Here is a 17,203-nt window from a genome sequence, read left to right as displayed (position 1 = left end):
TGGCATGAAGCTCTTTGGCAGGTTTCTACTTACTGTAAAAGCTAATATTTAGTTCAGATCTTTACTGAAAGTTTGCCTAAAAGAAAATACTTCACAAGTCTCACTGCATTCAGTGCAGGAAGCTTAAATATTAAGAAATACATCATATTGTAGAAAAATAAGTAACTCCAATATATGCTTAAAGGCCATGTTCTTAAACTTCAGCAACAACTCCCATGCTGTGGAAATGTCAGTAGCAATTTTGGGCCTTACACCCTAACGTTTCAAAGATCTGTACCAGTACAGTCCTGTACACCAGTAAAACCAACCAACCAACCATATGAAGCGAGGGAAATGAACAGACAGGCAGACCGCTCCTGAGGAAAGAGGGGAGAGCAGCTGGCAGCGGTGGAAGAAGCAGAGCGCACCAGCGCTTTGCCGGAAGGGCTTGCAAGAGGGGAACCACACTGAGTTAACCCACCCAACTGCATCTGGCTTTCTGTGGCCTATTCAAAATACTTGACATACATTTAACACCAAAGAATGGCTACAATTTTATTTAATAATGTAAATCACACACATTCATCCCTAGAACAAATGCTCATTTTGCTACTTACAACCCATTCTTCATATGGTTTAGCTGACAGAGGAACAGAAACGCTACATGGTAATTTTCTTTAGAGTTCTAATTTGTAGTAAGTGTATGCTATTAACTCGGACAATTGTTTGATTTCTGTTACGCTTGCTAGGGCCGCAGTTCTGTAGGTACTGAGCATTTTGAGGCCAGTATACCATATCAGATGTGTCTGCAAATTCAACATGACTACTCCCATATTTAAGATTCAGTAAGTACTTTAATATTTTGATAGCCTAATGCCAGAAAGCTGAATGTTCTGGAATACAGGATTTCGAAAAGCCTCACAAGACAGAGAGGTAGTTTCACCAAAGAGGTACACCTTTAGATTTGTAAAGCTACTTACACCTTTCTCCTCCTGTTTAGTTTGAATGTGGCCAAAAAGTTTTAAGTCTCAGTAGAGCACTACGGTAGCAACAACTACACTTTATCTCATTCTTACACACGACAAGGCAAAGCTTACTATTACACTTTTCTGACAAACACAGCAGAGACTTATTCAGATGTGACCAAGAAATAACAGTGGAGAGAAACAATTACTTGGCTTTTATTTTCACTGTAATTTTATAGCTGTGGCTGAAGATCAACTTCATTACATCTACAGTCATGGCTACTAAAATGACTCAGCTCAGAGTGTCAAGGACACAGCTGAGCAGCCTAAGCAGACTTACAAGTATACTAATAACTAGGAAGCAAGCAAATAACGTGCCTAAATAAGTCTAATCCCCTTGTAAAGACTGAAAAGAGAAAACTCACTGAAAGACTTAGTGCAGACCTTACTGTGTCACAAGAAAAGACATCATCTTGGGGTTGTCTTCACAAGCCTCTCCTCATTTATGGAAGCAAAGCCAAGTGTTTGGATGTCTGCAGATGCATTAAGAGGACACATTCAAGGGTTCTATCTTGCCTCCTCATACGCAGACTCTCAAATCGAGGGGTTGCTCCATTTTCTGTACCCCAGTTTGACTAGACCCAGGCGCTTGTTCGCAACTCCACGTGCAACAAACCAACCTGATGAATGACGCAGCATCTTTAATAAGGCTCTTTCTGGTCACCTGCAAGTTGCCACCTTGTTAAAGGTAAAGGCACAATGGAAAACATACATGCTGCTACAGCCACAACTAAGAAAAAAAGACTGGTTTTGTGCCCCCCAAAAAGTGACAAAGCTTGTTTAGTACAACTTCCAGCAGCTTTTGTACTACATACAAGTTAACCACAGATCAGCCTGCACACATCTTCAGTCACAGGTGTCTGCAGTTTATGTTCTTTGACTGGGAAAGTTAGGATGGCCAAGCTTGCTCCTATGTTTTGCTATCCAGCATTTCAAGCAACAATTTATGGGTGTTTGTTTAAAAAAAAATAATCATGAACACTTAATGAATCACTATAATAATGAATCACAATAATTAGGAGGGGTGTTGCAGGCAGGTCAAGGGAGGTGACCCTTCACCTCTGCTCAGCACTGGTGAGGCCACACCTGGAGTACTATGCCCAGGCTGAGCTCCTCAGTACGAGACAGGGAACTACCGGAAAAAGTCCATTGAAGGGCCATGAAGATGAAGGGACTGGAGCATCCGTCCTGTGAGGGAGGGCTGAGAGAAGAGAGCTGGGAATGTGAAGCCTAGAGAAAAGGCGGCTCAAGGGGATCATTGTATACAAACACCCGGAGGGTGCAAAGAAGATGGAGCCAGGCTCTTTCCAGTGGTGCCCAGTGACAGAACCGGAGCCAACGTGCACAAACTGAAATACAGGAGGTTCCCTCTGACCATGAGGAAACACTTCTTCACCTGACTGAGCACTGGCACAGGTTGCCCAGGGCGCCTGCGGAGTCTCCCTGCTTGGACATACTCAAGAGCCACCTGAACAGTCTGGGCAACTGACTCCAGGTGTTCCTGCTTGACCAGAGGGATTACACCAGGTGACCTTTAGAAGTACCTCACTGGAGTATGCAACAGAAAAACTGTGCTTCTTTTAGCCAATAAGCAGTGCATTCTAGGTGTTTATTTGAGAAACAAAGCATGACACAGCACAGCAAGAACTAAAATAATGTTGATGGTGTGAACACACAGAAATGGAATGTTCCATTTACACCAGCACAGGTTGTCTCAACTCCACTACAAAACAATTTTTCACTCTTCACACCAAACAGAGTGTAAGGGATGGTAAGCGTGAAGGAAGTGGTAAAAAAAGCTGACAAAACAGGAAACACTAAACAAATTTTTGAACTAACTTCATTTGAAATATACAAAACCTGCAAAAACAATGGAAAAATGGAACTGATAGCTAAGTAGTGGATTGTCCACCGATATTTCAAACTACCACAATCACTCAAACAACAGTTGTGTGCAATCCTGAACAAAATAACAGTAACAACAGTGTCTTGCCCTTACCAACCTACCACAGTTTCACAATGGCACTTTTTCCAAGGCACTCAGAACGCTGGGTGAAATAAAACCCAAAAAGAATAGGATTACTGGCAGATCTCAGTTTCCAGGACAACAAAAATCCCTGTCTGTTTTGCATTATAAAGTTTTTATTTTGCATGTTTTAAAGACGCTTATAGCTTGATGCAGGTAATACTACCAAAAAGGGAAAATCATCTCCTCTTTGTAAAAAAGATCCATAAACTTGAGGGTTAAAAAGTCTTGCTTATTTGTAAATATCTCTAAATTTAAATAGGTGACCTACGCTCGCAACATGCAAGTAAGTTTAAACGTGTTGGTTTGCTAGCCTTCAGTGTAATTCTAAATTAAAGGGTTAGAATCGGAAGTCTTCAAAGCAGATATTCCAAAATAATGAGTTAATACCTCACATCACTTTGAAAGATTTAAAAGATCATCAGCTAGATGACTATATGGTATATGTAAGAAATGCTAATGTCTGTACCTGATGTATTAGTTTTAAACCATTCTATACCTGAAAAAAAACCAACCACCCAATCCTTTATCTATCTGTGCTTCCCACTTTTCTCTTCTGGAGATCCATAGCTACAAATTTTTTCAGTCAAATTCAGAAAATATACCGAAAAAAGCCTTCAAAAAAATGAACATGCCTTCTCTTTAAAGATACAATTTTTGTTCGTCCATTTAATGTAATAACCACGGTACGTTCCAGAGAACCATTGGTTTCCAGAACAGTGCCATCTGGCCGAGAGATGCAAGATCTTTAAGCATGGCTGGCTAGAGAAATTAGTAAAGGAGAATCAGAGATTTTCATTATAGCGCATATTTACCAAATTTTATTATTTCCCCAAACAATACAAAGCTACACACAGGAATGTTCTTTACCGTACTGCTTGTGCTCCCATAATCAGCCCTGCTCTATTCTTTCCCATTAATAAAGAGAAAACTCAACTGTCCTTTGGATCCCAAGGAGCTTAAGCAGTGGAGAGGGCTGGTACCTGCTGCCCATTCATGCACTGTACCCTGCTACTGCCAATTTCTGCTCACATGCTACATGTAGAAAAACTGAAGTAACTCCTCTTGCTGGGGAGATCACCTCCACCAGCAGAGCAGACAATGGCACCTTGATCTTTCATTTCTAAATCCCGAAGTGTTCTTGCCCTATTACAAAACAGGGTTTCACTCAAACTGAGTGAAAGCCTCAGTCATCTGATTTGGTCAAAAGCATCATCCAGTTGTGAGCAGGTTAGAATGATGACGGATCAGCAAAGAAATAAGCCTGACATCTAACCAAAGCAAGGCTTCTAGAGAGAAGCAGCATCTCTTATTAGACCAGCTAATAACTGGGGAAAGGGGGAAGAAAAATAACTCAGTTCTAAGGTACAGGTTTTTTCTTTAGATCTCCATACCCTTGCAAAAACATACTTTTTTTTTTTTTAGTGAACACAGCCCTTATAGTATGTTCTTAATTTAATATACCTTATGGCAACACGGGAAAAATCTTGAGGCAGTTTCCTGCTTTCACACATCTCAAAAACTGTAGATACACATCCAAAAGCAAAGACGACAACATCTACTTACATTTGTACCCATTCACTGAATGGTACTGGTTCACTAAAGGGCTGCACAAGCACTGGCGTTCAAAAAAATGCAAAGGAGAGTGCAGAACTGTATGGGCAGGATCTCAACGCTGAGTAAGGCTGCTTTTTTGGGACCTGTTAAATATGCTGCACCATTTAAAAAAAAAACCCTCACCTTCAGCTCAATGCAAATATAGTTTGACATACAGTATACACAGTAAAGAACTCCGCAGACATCTACCTCTCCTCTACCTTCACACCCCTGGCATACCATTTTAAGAAAATCTATTAGCTATGGTGCTATGTTAATGCTAAAAAAAATCATCACGTTTTAGGCAAAACTTTTACATATTGTAGTAAGTTTACTGCTTCAGCATCCAACCAGATAAATGAGAGGATTTTTTTAAGCAAACCTCCTTGGCTTGGGCCAACAACTGAGCATACATTTTCAGCTATATTCCCTTATCACAGCTCAGAACTTAGGTGCCACTGCCAATTCTAGATTTGAGACTCTTAACTGAAGGAAAACAGGGAAAAGAAGGATTACCTTTAGAAGAGCAGATTTAAATAAGAATTTATTTTTCACAATTTCAAGGTTTTTTACTACTTATAGTAATTAGCAGTTGAAGGATTCATGGAAACTGCTTACATCTCCTGTCCTCCAAGGGTCATCTAATTCACTGTCTTCAGACAACTGGTAGACAAGCAGAATTTAGGCCTGACATGCTGCATGCATTTAACATGCTTATAGCCTGTAAAACTTCAAATGATTATGGTGAAGGAAAGCACCCTTGTATACTGCAGTGGCCAAAATCAAGGTTTCTTTCAAAAGCACAGTGAAGACCAAGATACAATTTAGCCTTTAAATCTGGTACTAGTAACTTGAAACTGCCACTGCTGTAACAAGAACAAAATAAGAGAGATTAGGACTTTTAAAAGCACTAGTAACTAGCCACTGTAGAGAGTATTTTATTGTTTTTAAAGCCACTAAATCATGTTGATCAGGAAAGGCCTGTTCAAGCAGGATCCCCAGAACCATGACAACCAGTGCCATGTATATGCAACTTCCTTACATAACACGAAGTCACTGCCATGGAAACCAAACTGCGTCATCAGCCGTCTGCTACGTCTGTCTTAAACACAGGGCAGTCACATCTGTTACGGTCAAGTTCGTACGCTGCACGAGGGATATCCATATTCATCTGTTTCACCTCTGAGCTCGGCCTCACCATTTCGTTAGCCATCTATTGCTTTCTGAAGTTCCTGACTTACTCCCGAAATAAGCACTACAGATTTCAGAAAGTTAGTTTCTGTGACGGTGGGGATCCAAGATTTGCTCAAGTTTCTGCCATTCCTCAGAAGTTCAGACACTTGTCACACTTTATATGTGTTATGTGAATTTTTGATTGTAAGCAGCTAAAAATCACATTCATTTTGGAATAGACATATTCACACTTAACTACTGTAAATTGAGCCTGTCTATTGAAGTTGTTTATTTCAAAACTTGATGGGAAAAATTCTTTTTGCTCCTCAAATGTAGAGGTGCTTAATAGCTTACACAGTGTATATTGCTCAGTTGATACAATGGATCTTTCTACAGAAAGCCTGCTTCTTCAGAACTGATTTGTAGAATTGAGTCATTTTTGTCAGGTTTTATACGTTTCTCATTGCAATGTTTACTATAACAGCTCAACATTATAGTTATCTTCAACTCGAAGTCACTTAATAAGCAAACCAGAAAACATCAATTTTTATGGAGATGACAGAAATGCTTACACATTTATTTTGCCACTGCAGAGGTATCCATGGACTGTGGATAAATGAAGGATGGAAACGGACCCCAATTTCCAGCATGATGCGCAGTTACTCTAACCACTATCTTAAGACATTAAAGAGAATGTCATCACCACTGCTGCTACAACCTCTTCAGAGCAGGCATGTGAAAGAAAGGCTAATCCATAGAAACCTGTTTGAGTACAAGCCTTGAAAAGGACTCAATGTATCATCACTTCAGTATCAAGTTCTTCTATGAAGAGCTAAATAGGAATAATCCAATACAAAGATCATCAGCACCTCTGCCCTCTGGGCACATTCAGGGCTAGCCAGCCAATAGGCAGTATCTGAAGACCGCTGTTTTGAACTCTGACACAAAACCCCATCATGAGCTACTTTATTTGGACTGCAATTTAGAGGTGGAACCTTCACTGGGCTCAGGAGTAGGTACAGGTTGATAACTCCCAAGGGTAACGGTGGTAAGCATGCTTGTTACAAGTTGAAATTTAAGATCCTGTTCACAGCATAGGCTATGGAAAACAGAACGAACACTCAAATTTATGGCATAGCTTCACATAATTGTCTGAAGAACCAAAACACAGTGTAAAAGTAAAAATTCATATGACAAGTCAAACACTGCAGAAAATGATACTTCTATCAGAAAGTGATGAAAATTTACATACCACAGTGTAAAAGGATAAAGGCTGCTATCATACCACTGAATAGTTTGAATGGTGCCTGTTATATTGTTGATACACTTGTGCTTCAAAAGGAGAGTAAAAAGTATTTTCACCCCTGTGTCAGCTAAAAAGCTTAACTCAGTTGCATCTCATGCATAAGAAGTTAGTAGCACCATAGTATAGAATAACTGTGTTAATGATGTCAGCATTTCGATGTATCTCAAGTATTTTTCACTACCATGTGCACAGACAGACTGCTGGCAAATCTGGAAAATGCTCAAACAGTGCCAGTTGCAAAATCTGAGAAATATGGGGAAAGAGCAATGATTACTTTTTCATATATACTTGAATTTTCACTGATTGAACTATTCTTCCATTCTTTAACTTTTAATGAAAAAGGCTTTGAATAAACTTGTGTACTGGCCTCTTGTCCTGGTTTTGGCCAGGATAGTTAATTTTCTTCCTAGTAGCTGGTACAGTGCTGTGTTCTGGATTTCGTATGAGAATAATGTTGATAACACACCGATGTTTTAGTTGTTGCTAAGTAGGGCTTTCTCCAAGTTAAGGACTTTTCCAGTTTCCCATGCTCTGCCAGCAAACAGGTGCACAAGAAGCCAGGAGGGAGCACGGCCAGGACAGCTGACCAGAACTACCCGAAGGCGTATTCCATACCACGGAACATTGCATTCAGCATATCAACTGGTTGGGAGCTACCGATCACTGCTCGGGGACTGGCCGGGCATCAGTCAGCGGATGGTGAGCAACTGTATTGTGCATCACCTGGGTTTGGGTTTGTTCCCCACCCCCACATCCCCGGCCCATTTCCCCCCTCAGTTTTAATTTCTCTCTCTCTCTCCCCCTACCACCCTTTTCCTTACAATTGTTATTATTATTTTAATTATATTTTACCTTATTTCAATTATTAAATTGTTCTTATTTCAACCCGTAAGTTTTACCTTTTTCCAACTCTCCCTATCCCACGGGGTTGGTGGGAGTGGGGAAGGGGCATGCAAGTGAGCAGCTGCATGGTACTCAGTTGCCAGCTAGGGTTAAACCATGACACCTCTCCAGTTTTCAGCTATGCCACTGACTTAATTAACCTTTTTTTTTTTTTTTCAGTCTTTTTAAAATGGGATTTATTTTTCCCTTGCAGAAGACTGAGGATCATCTGCAACGAATGCTAACTTTTTCAAAATTAACAGGCATAACTGGGTTTTCTTCTTGTTTTAAAGCACTACAAATCCAATTAAAATTACTATTAGAACACATAGCAGACGAGAATTAGGAGAAATCTTTTCCGTCCCCCATCCCTCCTGAAAAGAGCATAAACAGCAAATGGCTTCTAGCAAATTAATTTAGTAATTAGCTTATCTGTCTGATGAAACAGTCTGTTCTATATGTTATTTTATTTGACTAAGACATGGTCATCGGTAACTCCTCTTATCTTTGAGCAAAAATAAGAATTGCTTCCAATCTGGCAACTAGTACTCATTTTTCCCTGAAGACAATAGCACAGGTTTTGCTGGTTGCATAAAACTATTAAAAACCAGACAAACAGTTGTTGTTTATGTTTTTAGTAACTACCACATCTCAAATTTCAGTAGTGATATTTTAACAAAAAACACCACCATTGAAAAGTACTCCTGAACACATGCCACTACCTTTAATTCAAAATAGCCTGGTTTACTCTGATACATCAATTCTGCATATAGAAATATATTCTATCTCCTTTGGTTTCTGTTGCTTAGCCACATTTCGGAAGTTACTGAATCTGTATCAAAACCAAAAGCAAGCCCAACATTTTCTGTGTGAATTCCAATAGTACTACTACAGAAAATCATTAGCCAGGCTGAAAAACAGTGTTAGTTAAATGTAGAAAGAAGGTTTTCTCTGTATAAAACATGTTCTTAAAATCATTGGACAAAAAGTCTATAAAGCACATACAGTTTATGTACATGTTTCACTGCAATGTTTTTGGTCTTTTTTGTATTTATATACTAAAGAATTTGCTCCTGGTATCTAAGATATCCTTCATATTTTCTGATCAACTATCTTTTCCTAAAGGTTTTAGCTGTACAGTATATAAGTTATACTTCATTTATAAAAATTAATATCTTAGTACAGCTTTACACATGAATGCAAAACTTGAGCATCTGGTTTGTAACTAAGCAGTACACCATTGATCTAGGTTCCACCACATCTGTGTTGCCAAATTTCAGCCATGGGCTGAACATGAATATCTAAGTACTTGTTTGCAAGATAACATGAAATGAAGCTTCCTGGCTGTGGAGATGTATTTATCATAATGAAATCTTGCTCCACAACAGCAGTTTGAAATACTATGAAAACAGTTCTCCCAGGAACACAGCAAAATGACCAAGTAACTATACTTAGTTACAGTGTAGCTGATATGACTACAACTGAAGACTATCTGGACAGCTTCTCCTCTGCAGTTCCACTTGGATAAGTTATTCTTTGCTTCACCCAGCAGTTTATCAAAAATGCATTAAATCTTGGGCATAAATTATACTTCATAAATATTAGCTGGTACAGATTATTGAGAAGTCATTAGGATCACCGACACATCCTTCATTACAGCCCTGCCACATAACTTCATTTCTGAATAAAAGGCTCCGATACCTGTAGCAGTTTGAGGCACTACAAGTACTTTATTGTCAATAAAGTAATCAGATGGGGGGGGGGGGGGAGCAAAATCAAAGAATAGCATACTACATAAAAACTTGATTCCCCTTTCATTAAAAAACACATTTTGCTACCTGCACCCACATTGCCACAGAACATAAATTCTTTAACATGCCATTAATATCCTCAGGACTGAAACTTTCTGGAAGGGAAGTGTTCTACAACCAATTTCTTATATTTGCTTCTTCTGGAAAATATAAAAAGTTCATTTCTGATGATTTTTCAAATCTGACTTTTTTTCAACGTTGTGAGACACACAGCACAGCCATACACAAAGTACTCGCATCAATTCTTCGGTTTTGCTTCAAAAAGCATTTGAAGCTGATAAGTAAAGCACACAATTCTTCTAAAAATGCACTGGCAACGATACTCGATTAATTTCAGTCACATGAGTTTCTCTTACATGGAAGGTGAAGATAAGTGAGCTAGGCTGAGTTGATCTAACCTAAACTTGCTAACACAAAAGAGGGGCAGGTCCAGCCACCCTCCCCCTGAACCCAAGCTGCGTGCTCCCTTCACAGCAGCTACACCGCTGAATGCTAAGGGAACAAACAGCTCTGCTAACCTGGCAGAAGTTATGCCTGCAGAAAAGTTAACAGTTTTCTGTCAAGTTAGCTGATCAGGTCATCAAACTGCCAGCCAGCCATGCAACAGTGCAGCACACGAGAAGGGGCAGCTCTGCACTAACGCAAGCAAAAAGGAAGGGGGAGATGTCTTATGCTGGAAGCAGCTAAGTGTTACGCTTTTTGCCTTCTGCTAAACCCTTATATCTCCAAGCTCATTTGACAATATAATTATATCTAAAGTGTTGCAACAGAACATTAAAAAGGGGATTTTCAGAACAAAACAATCAGTGAAAAGCTTTTGTAGGACTTCTTGCTTTTCATTTCTGTCAAATTTGGCTATAATCTTACTTTGAGTATACTGAAACTCCAAAATGCTGTCAGGTATGCTAAATGATTCAATATTATGTATTGTTTGCAAGTATCTTACCACTTGTTCTTTTAACTCGAGTCTGTCAAATCTTATATTCAGCTTTTTCATCATGTAAAAGGTTACTGTATATACCCACTGGCCACTGTGTTTACATTAGTGATTCAGTTTGTGAATAAAGTGCTATGCACGTGCAGAAACACCAAATCTAGCTCCACACAGGCCATATAGGGTTGGTCACCTGGTCATCACTTGGCTATGCTCAAGCACCTGGTAAACGTGGCTGAAGCTTTGAACAACCACACTTCAGCAACAGTGTATGCAAGTAAGAAGCCCTTGCAAATGCTTGAATGCAAACCCAAATAGAAAACAAAAGAATTTGAGATCATTCCAACAGAGATGAAGTGGGTCTAAAAGCAGTATCATGATCTCAGGAAAGCGAAAGCTATGTATGGGCAAATTCCGTTTCCTTTAATAATCAAAAATCTATGACTGGATATTGAATACATACATTCATTATTATCTTACATTATTAGCATAGGATACCCAGGTCTGAGTTCTGCAAGAAAGCCAGCATCTAACTACTAAAGCAATGGATGTTATCCAAGTGGTTGGCCTCTGCAACTTCCAAGGCGGCAGCAAGTTGGGTTTGAACTACAAATTGCCCATTGAATAGCACTGAGCTACAGTAACCATAATATTCTTGTTAGGCATGTGCTAAATAACTGTGACAACGCTAAATTAACTGTGTGTTAATTGTGTATTACAGTACCGTTCTACAGGCCTGTGCTCAACTGTGCTATATAGACAATCCCAGTCTTACAATCTGAATTTGCCCATTATTCATCCCCAGAGGGATGAATTTCCTCTGCGAACATTTCCATGCATCTATGAAATCACATACAGAATACCCGACTACAGTAACAAAAGCCTATCAGAAGTGTCAATGTCCTCCAGAATTACTGTAGCCTACACAGCACTTAATACTTTGTAGATATCCCAAGCAGTTAAAACAGAACTTGTTTTCCTCTGAAAAAATCAACTAATCTGAAAAACTGTAATTCAACTTTATCACCTAGGAAAGAGGTGATTTCTATTTATTTAACGATCCAATCTCTGTTGATGCTGGTATAGCAAAAGGAAAAGTACGACCAGAAGCATGCTTTATTCTTTCTCATCTGTAGTTATCCACTTTTGAATACTGCCAGAGTTCACTGGATTACACCACTGCTCTAGACAGAACTCTGTCTATCTAAAATATGTCCACTTGATTTATGAAATGAACTTTCTGTTTCTGTGCAACAACAGTACTCTCACTTTCCTCCAACTAGAACAAGTTTTAATTAAGTGTGAAAAAAACCTGGGAAACTGCAAGCAACAGAACTTCCCATTATCTAACTCAGCTTTTTGAAAAGCCCTGGGAACATATGATCATTGCTTAATATTCCTCTTGCATCATTTTAACAACAGCCTTAAACACAAAAGGAAATGAGAGACTTAATTTAACTAGTCTCTTTTCAAGTGCGAAAACTTTTAAGTAGCATCACAAAGGGGAGATTAATCCCTAAACTAGCTGAAAGTTTCATAAAGCAAGATTTTCCATTATATTTATTAAGCATACAACTTATTAAAAGACTTGCCCCAAATATTTCAGCCCTTTGTAGCAAGAAAATTTAAAGTCTTTTTCCTTTACATGCTCATTCTAATGTTATTCGTAAGACATCAGAAAAACCATGTCTGTGGCAAAGGTCTTTGGAAAAAAATGCAAAACACATCATATACCTTGGTCAATTTGTCTCCCAAACACTTTTATGAATATAACAATAATTCTGGATAAGTGAAAATGGGGGTGTGGGGGGTTACATATTATGACAAATGGAAGATATGCTCACAAAGGGGCAGGACCACGTAGTTGCACTGGAGAAAGCATGACCTCCTTTCTCCTAAGCAACTAGCTTTTAGGTTGATTCAGCTATAATGTAATTTCATCCTAACTGGCAAAATCTCTTTGCCATTGTCAGTCAGAGTTATTGCAATATTAATAGCCCTATTCAGCCAACAGCTGAATGAGTTCACAGCACTTCATCACTATTTCAGGTTATATATATACACTTTGCACATTACTAGCATGAAAATGTAACTGATGTAATTTCTCCTCTTTTGAAAATGTCCACTTTGAATTTATACACACTTCCAGCCCACAAGTATGACCTCATCTTAGCGTGAAAGTTTGTCTCTAAAGGTTAAGAAAGGTTTGCACAAGCTGATTTCTCAGTTGCATAATTACCTGGTTAATGATAAATTTCCTAAACTTATATTCTTCTCACATTTTACATTTAAGACTCCATTTGGGGGAAGGAGGGCTTTAAAGCAGCACTCTTTTTTTTTCTTTTTTTCCCCCCCCACAATCTTTGCATTTAAAATACACAGATAAGTCATATATAGAAGCTTTACATAGTGTTATCTTACCTTTTTACCCACAGTTAGAAAAGGAAAATCAAGACTCTTCCAGGTCATTATTGGCAACTCGTAGTAAACTGATATTTTTATTCTGTAGCTACTGTACTGACAGAGATTTTGTAATGCATTACAAAGTGTTGAAAACTGTGCCACTGAAGAACTTAGAATACAAGCACTGCAATCTAGCATTTAGGACAGAATTTCTAGTATCCAGTAACTGAGACAGTATACTGGGAAATAAGTAAGCAAAACCTAACCACTGATGTGTATTTAAGTGTTCTCAGAAATACAACTAGCATCCTTAAACATTAGCTAGATGAAATTATTTTTTCTAGTTTTTCTGCTGTTCACCTCAATCCACTTTATATTTGCTAGATGCCCTCTATGAATCCGTTCAACCATTTCGTTCTAGTACTATTCAGAAGTTCACCTACCTGTTTACAAAGTCCTCTAAGAAACATTTTATGTCACGCCACCATTCTTACATTTATCATTAAGAGGCCCAAAGTGCGCTTTTTAAACTATGCTCCTAATGCACTCCCTTCCCCCAATCATTAATACCCATACACCTTCTTTCTCCCAAGCATCTTCAGTTAGGCAGCAATATCAAAACTTTGGGTTTTGCTCATCCTCCAAAATTTGACTGCTATTCCATTTTTCAAGAAACAATTCACATAAGGCACTGTATAGAATATTTAACAAATGCACTTTTCCATCTAGTTTCAGAGGCCGGTGCAATCAGTTATACTCATGCTCCAGGAAATTCTCAAAATAATAAAAAAAAGCCACCACAGAACACAGAACTCTGGAATTAGGATGTCTAGTTTGCCACTAATAAGACTAGAGCAACTCACCTAAAAAAGTCTCTAAATAATTTTGTCAAGCATCACCGTAGCATCAACGTGGATTTGCAAAACCACAAACAGCACAGACATCTAAAATTCCTAGCTCTAGCAGACTTGAGAAACTACTTTCAAGTACAGAAAGCCCATAGTAAAATACCTATTCAAACTCAGAAGCCATGAATTAACATTCAAATGTTTAAGCAAAGACCGTAAGATCTACAAGCCAAAAGTATTTGTATTAAAAATAATGCAGAAATTTTAGTTCAACAGTGTGAGGGAATACCTTGTCAGCATACAAAATTAGCTGGTTGTTTATCTTAGGAAAATTAGCAATAAATTGGACTCGCCAGTCTTACTTTAAACCATCACTACAGCCACTACTATAACCATAGCAACACACACACAGAGCGACAGAGTCCTAGTGGGTGTTAGGACAGTAAAAGCATTAGATACTGGGCACACAAGAACAAAAGGCACGTTGACTACAATAAGCTAATTTTGAAGCATCATTTGGAATTATACGTACCTAAATTTGTGGGAGAAGTGAGTTCTACCTCAACTAACAGATACAAGCAGTCTGTATGAGGACATTAATCAGTAACTCTATCAATGTTTACAGCTATTTAAAAAAAAAACGTAAAACACACACCTCTAAGTTACTTCCAACATCTATGTAGTAGACTTAAAGACAGTAACAGAATTATCAGTAGTAGTCTGTCTAGCACACTCCTTTCCAGTCAGAAACATGCAGACTAATTTACACATTACTATTTTCTCTTACCTTTTGAGCAACTGGGAACTAAGCCCCCACTTTCAGTTCTCAGACAAGAAAAGGGCAGAGAAGGGTTAGAGGGAGTTAAAGCCTTCCTTAATTCCCTGTCTCCTCCTTCCACAGCCAAGCTAGTATTTACTAAAAACTGATTCCTACCACCTTGCCATAGAACATGTAAGCAGCCTGGGCTCACAACGTCATTCTTATATGGCTAAACTGAGCAAATAAAATCACTGGATGGTTGGACTTTTTTGCAGGGAGAGAGGGAGGGAGTGGCAATGGCAAAAATACATTAAAACCAGGCACTTCTCTGAAAAGAAGATGCATCCTCTAACAAAGTAAATACAAACATACACATTGCATTCACATTACTATTAATAGAAAAGTTTACGAAGTATACAATTGCGTCATTTCATACGAAAAGAAATTTTAAGCATTTTTGAGAATGTTTTTAGTACCTCCTTCAAACACAGCTGCTCCAACATTAACTCACCCAGGTTATAATATTATTTCTTGCCAATTAGCTAGCTTCCACATATGGCATTATCTTGAAAGTGAAAACAGAGTGGCACAATATCACTGTACTGAAATTCAGATTACTGGTTGAATTCAAAGAGGACATACCCACTGCTGGTGCATCATATTCATCCCCAAGTAAAATTTCAGGAGCAGAATATGCAAGAGATCCACAGCTTGTGGTGAGCTTCTTTCCAGGCTGAAATTTGTTGCTGAAGCCAAAATCTGTCAATTTCACAAGTCCTTGTTTTTCAAAGAAGACCACATTCTCTGGCTTTAAGTCTCTGTGAACTACATGCAGTTTATGGCAGTAGGATATAGCATGTACTATTTGAGCAAAATATTTTTTTGCCAGATCCTCATTCAGACCTTCTTCATGTTTCATGATGTAATCAAACATATCTCCTCCATCACCAAGCTCTAAGATAAGATAAAGCTTAGTCTGGGTGTCAATCACTTCATACAGCCGTACTATATTGGGATGCTGCACTAATTTCATGCATCTGACTTCTTGAAAAAGATGTCCAGTGGCTAGAGTGTCCAGTTTGGTCTTGTCAATTACTTTCACTGCTACTTTTTCACCTGTAAAGACATGCCGAGCAAGTTTGACCACAGCAAAATGGCCTCTGCCCAAAGTTTTATCCAAGTCATACAATCCAGCAATTTTTCCATCATATCCTCGTTTGAAGCCTGCCATTCTGTTTCAGAAGTAAGCTCTTTGGAAACGTGATCTTTTCATATAAGAGTATCATCTGATGCAAATAAATAGTCCATTGTCACTGCCAAGCATATCTAAAAATAAAAAGACAAGATTATTTATTTGTATAAAAATAGGCAAAATTATCCTGTAGATCTCCTAAAGTTACATTGGCACATTATTACAGATAACTTATTAAATTCTTCAGGGCTTTTTGCCAAGGGTTTGATAAGCTATGCTGTGGTAACCAACACATTTCTGAAATCACATCATCAGTACACTTGAAGAAAGTGAATTTCAACAGTACAATCATGAAAATTTCTCTGAAATTCAGCGGCCTTCATATTCTTGAGTTAGAAACGTTGCAAGTAACACTTGAAGAAACCAGTGTTATAAGGATAGTTAAAACTGGCAAAGCTGAAATCTATACCTCTTCCGGCTACATCAGAAATCATCTGGGTAGCACAGAGTACTGACAAGAAGAACATGCTTGATTTATCTTCTTTTTAGCATATTCCTTCATGTTGCACCATGAAACTGCACAAATACAAAGTTCTGATGGCACGACTTTGGACTTTTACCTTCTTCCTTTTAACAGCTTCCTGTTCAGCAAAGCTTAGGCTGACATACAAGACTTAATTTTGTTACTCTAGTTTGAGCATTATCAATCAATACTGTAATTACAACAAATGAACAAAGCTTTACAGGCTGAAATGACACATATGGGTTGGATGTACTCCGTGCTAAATAAAGTGTCCTGTTAAATATTTTGACTGGAGTTATAAAAACTGGTGATAAAAAGTTTGCATGTAGGTTGCGTATGTCAGTCCTGGGAATGAGTCATGAGAAGGGGAAGAGTAGGAAGGAAGGGGACAGAACTCAAGAGTTCAGCTTATTTGTACTGTACTGCTGCTTACCAGTTAATTTGGCATTTAAGAACCAACTTACAAAACATCCATATTCAAACCTGTTTTTGAAGGTCTTATGTCCCATTGCCATTTTTTTCCACACACAAAACCTCCCAAGAACTTTTCCTGCATTTTTAACTTCGATTGAGGTTTAAATAAAACTCTGTAGCTCTCAAAAAGCTAACCATTTCTCCCACTTTGAGTGCAAAGTAGCTAGAAATATGAAAATTAGATGGCTTATTGCCAACTCAACAAAATACAGAAACCAGAGCTCTATAGAATGTATTTTCGCAGTTTCAAAACTGAACTTCAAAAAGAAAA

The 17,203-nt window shown here is 38.4% G+C and overlaps 1 protein-coding gene across 2 annotated transcripts in view; it reads right to left on the bottom strand.

The window, feature by feature from the left end:
• Positions 1-17,203, bottom strand: part of SNRK (SNF related kinase) — a 42,237-nt gene that overhangs the window by 13,488 nt on the left and 11,546 nt on the right. For both annotated transcript variants that reach the window (XM_037383057.1, XM_037383058.1), the window contains exon 3: positions 15,386-16,069. In XM_037383057.1, the coding sequence (XP_037238954.1) occupies positions 15,386-15,974 (589 nt within the window). In that variant the 5' untranslated portion in view covers positions 15,975-16,069. The remainder of the gene's footprint in view (positions 1-15,385; positions 16,070-17,203) is intronic.

Source organism: Falco rusticolus, chromosome 4 (assembly GCF_015220075.1).
Source record: "Falco rusticolus isolate bFalRus1 chromosome 4, bFalRus1.pri, whole genome shotgun sequence".
NCBI lineage: Eukaryota > Metazoa > Chordata > Aves > Falconiformes > Falconidae > Falco > Falco rusticolus.
Note: the sequence above shows the minus strand (reverse complement) of the source record. Positions and strands in the feature narration are given on the sequence as shown.